Source organism: Dermacentor variabilis, chromosome 8, assembly GCF_050947875.1.
Source record: "Dermacentor variabilis isolate Ectoservices chromosome 8, ASM5094787v1, whole genome shotgun sequence".
NCBI lineage: Eukaryota > Metazoa > Arthropoda > Arachnida > Ixodida > Ixodidae > Dermacentor > Dermacentor variabilis.
This window is the reverse complement of record NC_134575.1, coordinates 107,484,788-107,497,265: the sequence shown is the minus strand read 5'-3', so window position 1 is coordinate 107,497,265 and position 12,478 is coordinate 107,484,788. Positions and strand designations below refer to the sequence as shown.

The following is a 12,478-nucleotide window of genomic DNA, read 5'->3' as shown; positions in this document are numbered from 1 at the left end:
AATAAAGTTGATAGAAATTATTGTTTTAGTTCCGATGATTATAAGCTTGGACAGACTGTGCACAGACAGTGAAATATATGCTTGCGCGTAGACTTTAGTCACGGACGTATCGAAACTTTCTAGATTGGCCAAGCAGTATTTTCATGGTTCTCAGGAAAACACGAGACGAACCCCATATCGCCCATGTCCGTTTTCCGGGAATCCCAGACGCTAATAATGCAGGGAAACAATGGCCCATTGTTAGCGGCACGTATATCAGTAGTCATCTGCACCTACTGGAGATTGATTTGCATTATTGATAAGAAGGTATTGAATATTTGCGTCGACGGTGGTCTGCCGTGTTATCTGGTGACTCCGATCCGATAAGAAAGCGCTGCGTATTTAAAGGCTGCGAAAGTAACGCATTGCAGCAGGCGTATGCGGTACGGAGTGACCATGAAGGCCTTTTCCGTCATCGCCATCACTTTGGCGCTTGTCGTCCAGTGCAGCTTTGCCGAACAAGGTGAGCTTGTTTTTCAGTAATATCATGCGGATTTCATTACTACATTTTGTGAGCCTAAGAAAGAAACCAATGTATTGCCTCAAACGGCACCACAACAAATTTCGTCGGCTTGTCTAACAGTAATGCTGCAATATCGAAATATCAATATCAATGCCCATATATTGGATCCCGCTGCCACGTGGTAAGGTTCGTGTAGGGAAATCTAGGCACCGCGTTAAATGATGTTAATGTTCGACGCGACATCAAGGAAGGCGTCCTATTCGGGTGGTTTGTGCTTTGTCGCTTCTTTGATGCCTTAGAAATGACGTCAGCCTAATGCGCAGAAATGAAGATAAATTCAGGCTGTTTTGCAGGCGCACTAAACAAAACTAAACTACGCGTTATTCTCTTCCTCGCTCATTATGACTTTTTTTCCTTTGACGGCCACGTGAGCGACTCCGGCTTGTCGACCGTCGACGTCACCATTTTGCTGCGACGACTACATTGAAACGGAAGCCATTGCTCTGGGAAGACCTCTCGAAAGCTTGTGCGCGGGGCCGCTATGATTGCTATTGATGAGGCGTTATGCGACGAGCGTATGAATACGAGCCGTAAATCAATATTTCTCGGAACCTATATCCGCAATCTGAAACGTGTGGGAAATCAGGTTACTCTTCTCATAGAAGTGCTTAATTTATAGCATGTTTAACATCGGAAAAATTTATCCGCGCACAGCTGTATGACAGCAAGTTTGGAACTGACATGAAATTGTCTAGGTCTGAACAAGCCGTCATTGCACATGCCCCTAGAAGCCTGAAGTGAATCATCGACACTAGACGCAAAGGAATGTGGTGTCTTCGTTACAAACGTAACTGAGGCATTGCTGCTATCTATGAATGTATGCATGCAATAATAATCAAAGCAGTGTAAAGTTCGTATTTTTTGCTTTGCCGAATTACTTTACCCAGTGAATATACAGGGGTTTTTAAATTAAATTGGGAGGCTTTACGTGCCAAAACCACTTTCTGATTATGAGGCACGCCGTAGTGGGGGACTCCGAAAATTTTGACCACCTGGGGTTCTCTAACGTGCACTTAAATCTAAGTGCACGGGTGTTTTCGCATTTCGCCCCCATAGTATGCGGCCTCCGTGGCCGGCATTCGATCCCGCGACCTCGTGCTCAGCAGCGCAACACCATAGCCACTGAGGAACCACGGCGGGTTACAGTCGATCACAGTCGATCACACCCTGCGCCTTCTAGGGCGAGTCTCCAATAAACATGGCGGACTAAAGGAGGCCGAACTTCTCCGCTTGATTCAGGCCTTCGTTATCAGTAAGATTACATTCGCAACACCATATCTGCATTTCCTTAAATCAAAATCAGGTAAGATCGACACTCTTTTACGCAAAATATACAAATTCGCTCTGGGGGTCCCCTTACGTACCTCCACTGAAAGGCTTCAACACAATTACTGAACTCACAGAAGCCCACCTCACATCCCAATATAGCAGACTTTCTAACACCGCAACAGGTCGACACATTCTACAAACTCTTTCTATCACTCCGGCACCCATCGTCAAGACTAAATACACCATTCCACATCACATACACGAGAACCTCTGCATCCCACCACTTCCTAAAAACATGCACCATGTGCATCACAAACAGCGCAGGAGGCAGCGAGCAAAGGCTCTCCAAAAACAAGTCTCCACCTCTAAAGACGTGCTCTATGTTGATGCCGCCGAATATGGGAACAGAAATCATTACGCAATATCAGTCATTAACTCTCACGGCCAGGTCGCTGCGGCCGCCTCCATTCCTGGTTCTTCCTCGGAGGAGGCGGAGGAAGCGACCGTAGCCCTGGCCCTCACAATCCCAAATTCATCAGTTATCGTTAGCGACTCCAAAGCAGCCATACATAACTTCGGAGCGGGTAGGGTCTCTAAGCCATCCCTTTCTCTCCTCTTGGCCCATCCTCTCCATCAAACTGTGGCATTAATCTGGACTCCCGCGCATGCGGGCCTTGCCGGAAACGAGGCGGCTGATGCCAGTGCCCGAGGATTTACAGTCCGGGCTCAGGCATCAGATGTGTCGGACCTCGCCGCGGAGTAGGCGCCGTTTACAGCGCGGGATCGACTTATTGCTTACCACGACATCTGCACACACTACCGATTAGACCGCTTAACCTTTCCGCCACTCATGGGCAAATCCCCGCGTAGGTGTGAAGTTCTGTGGCGACAGCAGCAGACTCGCACCTTTCCGTCCCCTTACCTCCTCCACCGCATTCATCCCGCCATTTACCTTTCTCCCTCTTGTAAATTCTGTGTCTCTCCCAAAGCAGACTTAAACCACATCATGTGGGGGTGCCCTAAGCACCCCCTTCCCCCTTTCCTCAAGCAATTAATATCTAGTGAGGAGCAGTGGGAGGCTGCCTTGCGCAGCTCCAGGCCCGGTCTTCAGGAGGCCATCCTGGAGTGGGCTGAGAGGATAAAGGAGGCCTACTTCAAGTAGTCTATTCCATTGCACCCTTGCCTTTAAAGAGGGATAAATAAAGTTTTTCATCATCATACCTTTAGTTTTGTGGTTATGCATCCCTGCCTCATAAATGAGGCTTCACAGTTCAGTCACAACCATTCATAATGACTTGCGTCGCAAATTACATATTTTAGTGACTAACCAGTTATGTTTATTTAGGGACAACACGGAGTACTTAAGTCGGATTTCGGCATACTGTGTACAATAGAAATTAAACTCGAAGCTATGTCATTTTCATCTTCGTCACGCTGTTTTCGGCTGCTCTAGCTAAACTAGTTGCAGTTGCACGCTTTTAACAAAATCGTTTAGTTTTGCCGTCGCTCTTTGTTTCGACAATGTTGTTTTATTTTCAGTACTAATAACCCGTTAACAAAAACCCATACAAACAAGGTGTATGCACGACGATGAGGTTTAGGTGCATTCGGTATGTAGTTTTTTATTGAACTCATCACGCAGAACCCGATCCCACGGAAAACATCAACCAGCTTCGCGTGGTCTACCCTAAACCTTGGCCTCCTCGGCCATGGCCACAACCTTGGCCACAACCTTGGCCACGACCTTGGCCACGACCTTGGCCGCAACCTTGGCCTCGACCTTGGCCACGACCTGAGCCTCGACCTTGGCCTCAGCCCAGGCCTTTGCCGAAGGATTCTACGCTGAAAGGTAAGTAGATGGAACTGTCCTGTTATGTGCACCATGTTGCGTTACGGAATCGTTCAACCACGAAAAGCTCATGCACACCAAGTAGTCGAAATAACACTGGGCTTGACCCGCCGTGGTTGCTCAGTGGCTATGGTGCTGGGCTGCTGAGCAAAAGGTCGCGACATTGAATCCCGATCACGGCGGCCGCATTTCGATGGGTGCGAAATGCGAAAGCACCCGTGTACTTAAATTTAGGTGCTCGTTAAAGAACCCCGCATGGTCGAAATTTCCGGAGTCCTCCACTATGGCGTGCCTCATAATCAGAAAGGGGTTTTGGCACGTAAAACACCATTTTTTTGGACTGGGCGTATATTTTTTGTGATGTTGCTGTTAGTTTTCCATTCTTATCATGTATCACGCCGACTGGTCGAGAAGCTAGCGATGACAGTGGCGTACCGGCGTTCAAGTCACATCCAAGGCGATGCCGACAGGCGAAAAGAACGAAAAATGAAAATTAGCTTTACAAAACGCAGTCCATGGGCATTAATTTCCAGGCGTTCCAACTTATTTTACACACACACACACACACACACGCACGCACGCACGCACGCACGCGCACGCACGCACGCACGCACGCACGCACGCACGCACGCACGCACGCACGCACGCACGCACGCACACACACACACACACACACACACACACACACACACACACACACACACACACACACACACACACACACACAAACACACACAAATATATATATATATAATATATATGTATCTTGAGTCGCGCCGTGCTGCCGATCATATCAGTAGTAATGTGCAACGGCTCAATGAAGTAAATCGCTGGCAAATATGGCACTAATAGTGCCTTGGTTTCATTGAGAATATGTGTCTATTTTATATGAAGTATACGCTCGCACTGTCAGTGTTCTGACGAGATGAACTCTTGGCCTTCGAGACTTCGTAATGAGAAGCAGGTCTTCGAGTCTTTCGTCTTTGACAAAATGTCATTCTATATTTGAATAAATTAACGAAATTAGGTTCACAACTTGGGTACTTGTCATCTCCAGTTAACCACCTGAAATGCCCTCCCCATAATTCCTGCTGCCCCAATTTGATCGGCATTCTTTCTTCCTGAAGCACAGCCGACAGTAGAACTACCTTGTTCTTGGCATGTTGCTATTTCAAAAGACGAGGTCTTTAGAACCACATCTTGAAGGACCTTCAAACATTGATAACCAGTAGTCGTACACGGAATGTTGCCGGAGCCAAAGTTGAAGGTCGACTTTGTCACGGTTCAACTGCTTTCCTTAGCAGCGTTTTTACGTACGGGTATCTAAGTCTACCCTACGATCCATTCAAGAAGAGTAGAATAAGCCGATGCGTAGGTTGGGGTAGCTCCAGAGTGCATTTTTAACGCGATTAGAATTGTTTGCCTACTTGAGCAACTCTGAGTATACTTGTCTAGTGTGTTACGACTACGCAGTGATCCAAGTTGTCAACTAGTTTGAGCTAATAGTACCTCACGCACATCAGGCTTTCGCCGTTATGCCATCCTTTCAATATCGGAATTGGCACCCCGCTGTCGTCCTACCACCTTTGTCGTTCTAGCGATGTTATTCCTTCTTCGTAACGGGGTCGTCGTCGTGCAGTTATGGTCATGACGTTCTTGTTGCTTATGGGGATTTTAAATGCGAAAACAAGGATATGATTATGAGGCACGCCGTAGTAAGGGACAAAGGGTTAATTTTTACCAACTGGGGTTCTTTAACAGGCACTTAATGCAGGATGCATGGGCGTTTTAACAATTCGCCCCCATCGGTATGCGGCCGCCGCCACCTGGATTTGATCCTGAGATATCGGACTTAGCAGCGCAATGCCAAAGGCAGTGCTTTCATAGTCTCATGGTTGACCCAGGCGAGCGAGTGTCATATCTAAGTGGGCCGATAGCGGTGAGGTGTGTGTTGCATAAGTCGAAGCAATGGAAATCTCAGAATCACCACTGCAGATTCTAAAGACAGGTGTCTTCAGCACTACGATGTCTCGCGACGTTGTTGTTTCTTTGAATGCTAATTGCATTGTCATTGACAGCGAGACGGGTCCTGCCGGAATTAATCTTTATTGCGATGTCAATTAAACGCTCATTCCAGGCGAATTTTCACCGTGACCGTGATGTTCCGTACATAATTGTTCATGTGTATGCCTTATGTTTATCTATGCAGGATATGCGAGGTAGCTGCTATACTATTCAACGGCCATAGTTGCTCAGGCCAGGTTTTAGGTTTTTTTAATGAATTATTCGCGATCTATTTTTTTACACTTGAAGCATGAGAACACAAAGTCGTAAAACATCTCATTCACACCGCATGCATCGGACCACATGCATCTTAAGTCCTCTGAGTGTATTAAAAAGCGCGAAACAATATTAGCGCTCAAAATCTGAAGCATGTGTCACTGGCGCCGCATATTACACAAAGTGCAGTGGCGTCATTGGGTTGCCATTACAGGCCTTACGCGGCGTGTTAATGCTTTGATGAATGCCAGAACTTTGGTGCACCCGCGTGCGTCACACCCGCGTATAGTTAGAGCCCCGTTGGAGTTCATCGGAACGGCAAACCTTGCTATCGAGGTCAGGGCTTCGTAATTCGGGTGAAACTGCCATTTGTGTAGCGCTTTGACGTCAGTTATCCATCACTACGAAACAGCTCATTCTATTTCTCTTCCCTTATCGAAGGTGGAGGAGAGAGTGAGCTATGGGTACAAAAAATAACTCTGCTTAAGAAATCATCCAGTCGGTACCTTAAAGAAAGACGAGTTCCCTTGTGGAAACATTGGCTCCAGCGGCATTCCTTGTTCGGCTACTGCTGATCACTTCGAGCCTCCATCTTTTTGGGCATTGAGCACCGCACAAAAATTACTAGAGGGAACTCTGGCGCTGTAATCACTCAGCTACCAGGGAGTGACTGTTACTACATGCATCTGCCTACCCTTCGTGCTTGTGTTTTCAAACGCTTTTGTAACGTTCGTCATTATGCTTTATCCACCTAAATTCTCACAAGTTATTAGTTTTGCAAACACAGCAGGAAAGTTGAACTCTTGGGACATGCGAATTTTCGCTAATAATTTCAATTATAACTCAATGTTTTCTTGAATATGATAAATTTGCGAAGTCACGAAGCCGTTTAAAGTCAGAAGGACGAAGTTTAGGCAACGCCATGTACATATGTAGCCCATTATTTAAATTCTGGCTGAACTGCCTCGCTTGTAACCCTCGCTGACGCTAGTGCTAGAATTCTCTTCACTAATTGTTTTATAGAAAAGTGTACGGCTGAAAGCGATGTGCTACTTTTAATTTTGGTTTGTCGTTCTTGTTTCGAAAATATCTTGTATCCAAATCACCTGTAATACTATCTGGGCCTCTAGTGTATAGTATAGATTACATATAGGTTACGGCGACATCTAGAACCCTCTTGCAGCTTTGCAACATCCAAATCAAGAAGATAATTAAACAAGTAGCCTATATAGAGAGCATTTTGTGTTTGTTTCATTCTTGGCGATATCAACTGATGTGTCCATGTGTGGGTGAACCTTCTTTCGATGCAGACTTGCCGGAGGTGGACATTTCTGCCGAGGAAGAGCCAAAGACGAGGCAGCGCCGAGCTATCCTTCCCTTGCTTAAGCGTTGGTCCCGCCCCTTGCCCAAGCCATGGTCAAGGCCTTTCCCCAGACCTCGGGCTTAATCAGCGCGAATAGCGGATCGCCATCGCTCCCGCAAAGTCAATTAAAAGCTTAGAGAAGCATTAAATGCGCTTCGTTTTCTTAATTTTGTGTATTGTCTATTTTCTGATTTGATCGAGAAACTTTCCGCTGATATAAAGCGTCAGAATTTGTTAAACTAGCCTAAATGTCGCCATGTGGTATTCTTTTTCAATGAGACAGAATCTTTCATGAACAGCATAGGGAATGGCTTGAGGTAAAAGTCATCTAACCTCCTACTCTATTCAAAGGGCAGGGAAAGATCGTCTGAGTAGTGACAGCGAGGATAGTGAGAATTATCTGAGCACAGTCGTGCCTCAAGGGCTCATTGACAGCTGTGCATTGTGTTTTATGCGAAGCATATTAACGTAGGTTTCGGGCCTTCGCGCGACGCCCGGCGGTGGTCACCATTGACCCTGAAGTGGGGTCACGTGACATGACGTCACGTGATGACGTCACACAGGCTGCAGATGGGGCCTCATATCGCGCCGTCGGTCACCTCCCGGCGGTGGCCACCATTGACCTTCAAGTGACCTTCAAGTAGGTCACGTGACATGACGTCACGTGATGACGTCACACCGGCTGCAGATGGGGCCTCATATCGCGCCGTCGGTCGCCTCCCGGCGGTGGCCACCATTGACCCTGAAGTGAGATCACATGATGTGACGTCACGTGATGACGTCACACCGACTGCAGATGGGGCCTCATATCGCGCCGTCGGACGTCGCCCTGCGGAGGCCTCCACGCTTCGGTTCGCGCCGTCGCGCGCGACGCGGTGGCGGCGCCACCATCGCTGCATCACGTGATATGTGACGTCACGCCAGGGATGAAGCGGCGCGCGTCCGCCGTCGCGTCAGTCTCTGTGCCCGCAACCGCGCCAGCGTCTTTGCGCCGGGCGTGTATGCGGTCAAGATGCCTCCAAACGCTAAGGATACGCTAAGGTTAAGCCCAGTGGATGCTTCGCATCCACTGGGCTTAACCTTAATAAGCCTCCAATTTTTATTGAAAACCTTCTAGGAGAGCCTTGATGAGTCTGCATCAATCAATATTATCGCAATTAGCATTAGGAGCGTCACAGTGGAAACAAGTGTAGGTGCCTGAGAAACCGGTCAATATATATATATATATATATATATATATATATATATATATATATATATATATATATATATATATATATATAAACAAATTGAGAGCGTGAATCAAAAATTACCTGCCATCAGTCATATTTAGATTTTTTTTATTTAAACACAACCAACAGCGCGAAATTTGCTGGAGTGGTTACCGAGAAAAATGATTTCTCCTTGCCCATGTATATAGATACGAGCCCCCAGCTAAAGCTTCCGGTGAAGAGGAAGCATCGAAGGCAACTCTCATGCCGCGCAATCAAAGAAGACCGATATGCCGAACAGCTTTGACGAAACAACCCCTAGACCGACTGCAATAAAATGTGCTGCATTTCAGAAAAAAAATATAAGTGCATTTCTTAGAATTTGAATTTACTGCTTCCAATGTTTAAAAAGAGAGAGAGGTAACAGAGACGAGAAAAGCAGGCCGGTTAACCGGACAATAGATATCCAGCTTGCTAGATCCAGCAAGCTGGATATCCAGCTTGCTAGATGTCTGCGATTGTTGCCTCGCTGCCGCAAGTATCACAGGCAGCAGTGTCAGCCATTCCGATGCCCAAAAACATGCATTCATGAAAGACACTCCAAGTCACAGTCGCCAGACAGCAAGCAGTTGTCTCGAAATATGCCGGATATCGGTACGTTTAGAAAGTACAGAAGCACGAGGCTTACAAGTCTGTGACTCTGCAGTAGCAGATATTGAAGTTTTGTGAACTACGTCCGTTATAGCATCTAAAGCGAAATACTCTTTTATAGGAATTTATGTGTTCCGAGAATTTCTAGCATTATTTACAGGGGTTTTGAGAAACCCATACGCACACCTTAGTGCTATATTTCATAATAATATTCAATACACAAATGATATACGCTGCATATGCGTTATTACGTTCAGTTTACAGACTTACGACATCATTTTGAATTTCTCAGTTGTGGAGTTGAACAAGAATAGCTTTGCTTTTTGAAATTTAGCAATTTTTAACAAATTTTATTAGAAAATTTAGAAATAGAAATAGAAATAGAAAATCTTTTACCTACAGTCGCTGGGTGTTTTAAATAGTAACAAATCTCATAACATTCACTGCAGCAGTTGCCAAGAGAAAACATTCCTTCGTTCCCATGTATCTTGATAGGAGCCGCTGAGGTAATGCTTTCTCTGTAAACCAAAGCATTGGGGATGTGGACGGCAGCAGCTCCGCAGATAACGACACCTAGTGCCACTTCGTTCAATTGAAATGCGTTAGAAACGTGTTATTGACAGATTTTGTGAACGAATACGAAAAAAAGAAGTCGTAGGCGACCCTAACCTTTGACTCAGGTGTCTCTTGGTGACACCGCGACGTTGGTGTTAATTAGGCTGACTTTAGGGGAACGCAACGCACGAACCGAACGTGGAGGCAACTGTGTTCCATCAATTAATTAGCCATCAATTAGCCGGTTAAATATCAAGCCACTTTCTTGTGTGTGTCGCCATTAGTAACGTCATTACTTCCGCTTTCTACTTCCGGGTTTCCAGGAATTTCGCCAGAGTCGTTGACACAAGGCGGCTCTCTAAAATCTACGATTCTGTGCTTTTGTGTCGGGCAATAAGCGATTTCTTATTATTTCTAATTATTCCAGGCACTTCAGTAACTCGTTTTTATGATATAAACATTCCTTTTTCATTTAGTACTGATCATAAATAGAGAACGATTTCCCGTAATTAGCTGGCATGAATTCATTGATGATTGTGGCACTGTTAGCCTTAGTTTTGCATAGTTTGTCCTGGCTTATCATGTGTATGTGCCACTCGGTCAGTGCTGCTCTACAATGATACTATTTGATGTCAACTTGGATTATTGGGTATGTGCCAGTAGGGACATGCCGCTCTTTAGCGAACGTATTTGACCAAGCGGGCGGCATACTCTTCGGCAGTCTTCTTCACCCGTCTAGTCCTCATAGCCTGAACGTTGCGTCTGCGCGGTGTTGTAGTTTGGGACTTTCTTGCCTGCGCGTTTCTATTGGCCTCGGCCGGCATCAGCGTCGAGACGGGGTTCCCTTTGTGCAGGAGTTTTATTTGCGTGGTCACCACATTTTCTCAACCTGTCCGCTTCCAACTACTTCTCTCGTTCAGCGACAACGTCAGGATCTGTCGACGCACGCTTACGTTTTCGTTTCAGCTGCAGTTGTGCGATCTGTCGAGCCCGGCGCTCCGGGTCGACCAAGCCCGATGGACCAATCATCTCGTCCATGGCCTATCACCGAAGAAATGCGACAAGAATTGTTTATGACGCGCTGATAAACTGAAGCCTGTTTCACATGATGCGATTTTCGTCGCACCGGAAGCGCGATTTCCGTCGTTTGCAATGAAAATCGCAGTCGCAGTGCCAACCCCCCAATTATCGGCTGCGACCAACCGGTTGGTCGCACAGTCACACCATCGCAGCGATCGCTGCGATTTTCCGTCGAAATTGTGCGGAGAGCTGTCGTGGAGCTATTTCGCCGGTTTGTTTTGGAAAATGGCGTCTTGCACGACAAGTGCAATGCGCGGAGACGTGGATTGTCGAATTTGGTACGTACGCGAAGGGAGAATAAAAAACTTGTGCCGCAGATCAGATAATCCTATTTCTGCGCATTCGGTGACACGCTATGCACCAGATGTAGTGCATTTGCACGTTTGCTTCGTACACCTTTGCGAGTTGCCACGAGACGACATGACCTTTTGGAGTCTTCACAATTTTCTTTTGTTGAGTAGCATACAAAAATCGCGCATAGGGAGCGGCTTAAATAATTTCAACCTCGGCAAGGGCAAATGACAAGACAGCAAAGTACTCGAAGTTTCAACGTTGTGCTGAACGTGGTACCGTTCAGTTGCATTTTCTTGTCGGTTTTCAGGCGTGAATTTCCCGATGCATCTTGAAAGGTTATCTTACCTCACTTATTAACGTTGACGGTGTAAAAGTGTAGGCTATCGTAATGAATTTTCTACGATAGCATTAAATCCGCGGCTTGAATAAACAGCGTGGTTAATTTGTTTTCGAACATTACACGCAACCCTTCTCTGGAGAATTTTTTTTCTCTTGCACAGAAACCAACAAACATTGAATATGTAGCGGACTTTGTATCCTTACTGCACCTTATTAACATTTGCTTTGAAAGGTAATTAACTGTGCAGCTAGTAAATTAAGTAAATTATTTGCTTGCTATAGTGGCACAGTAACAACGTAGCCTCCTGCACCGTCATGTAAAACTCGTGCAGCAATGCGAAAAGCAGGCAAACAGCCTGTTCTTCTGAGGATAAAACAGTAGAAAACGACACGTTAAAGAAAAAATAATCAAAACTGTGCAGTGAAGTTAGCCAGTTGCATCCCTTCCTGTGAAACTTTGAATCATTTAAGTACAAGCAGTTCTTGCACGTTCACAGCTGATCAAGTGTGCAGAAACATTCATGCCTTACCTGTTTCTAATAACAGTTTCTAATAAGTTTGTGGTCCCATATATTAGTGTGTAAACCCATATAATGATATGCGCTGTGATTACTATCTTTATAAGTAATGAAATACCATACTACTTGCAAGAACATATCACCCGGGGATTTTAGAACAAATTTCTGCATTTCAACTATACACAATATGTGGTTTATTCAATAAAGGACCACAAACTGCATTTTTGCAATGACAAACTTATTCCAAGTTTTACCTACATACAGGCATGAAAATAATCTATAGACAAAAATATTGTTGTTCAATTTATTCACCTGCCACTGTGGCTGGCGCATTCTGCTGCTAACACAAGACAAAGCGTTTAATTGCCAGCCATGGAAGTCGCATTTCGATGGGAGTGATGGGTAAAAAAAAAGCCCTTAAGCTTCCAACTACTATTGCATAGGGGGGCATGCTTATGCAAAATCTAATACCAATCGAAAGCAAAGGGCACACTTGTAAAACAACCA

General features: G+C 45.6%; 1 protein-coding gene across 1 annotated transcript; it reads left to right on the top strand.

The window, feature by feature from the left end:
- Positions 1-392: 392 nt before the first annotated feature.
- Positions 393-7,490, top strand: LOC142590533 (uncharacterized). The gene is made up of 3 exons (XM_075702726.1): positions 393-502; positions 3,474-3,680; positions 7,271-7,490. The coding sequence occupies exons 1-3, from the start codon at positions 418-420 to the stop codon at positions 7,405-7,407; spliced, it is 429 nt and encodes a 142-aa protein (XP_075558841.1). The 5' UTR covers positions 393-417; the 3' UTR covers positions 7,408-7,490.
- The last annotated feature ends 4,988 nt before the right edge of the window (positions 7,491-12,478 follow it).

Bases quoted from the DNA above. Each gene is read 5' to 3' on its own strand.
- LOC142590533 (XM_075702726.1), top strand. From the start codon at position 418: ATGCGGTACGGAGTGACCATGAAGGCCTTTTCCGTCATCGCCATCACT. The intron at 503-3,473 runs GTGAGCTTGTTT...CTCATCACGCAG, and splicing joins GTGCAGCTTTGCCGAACAAG to AACCCGATCCCACGGAAAAC. The intron at 3,681-7,270 runs GTAAGTAGATGG...CTTTCGATGCAG, and splicing joins GAAGGATTCTACGCTGAAAG to ACTTGCCGGAGGTGGACATT.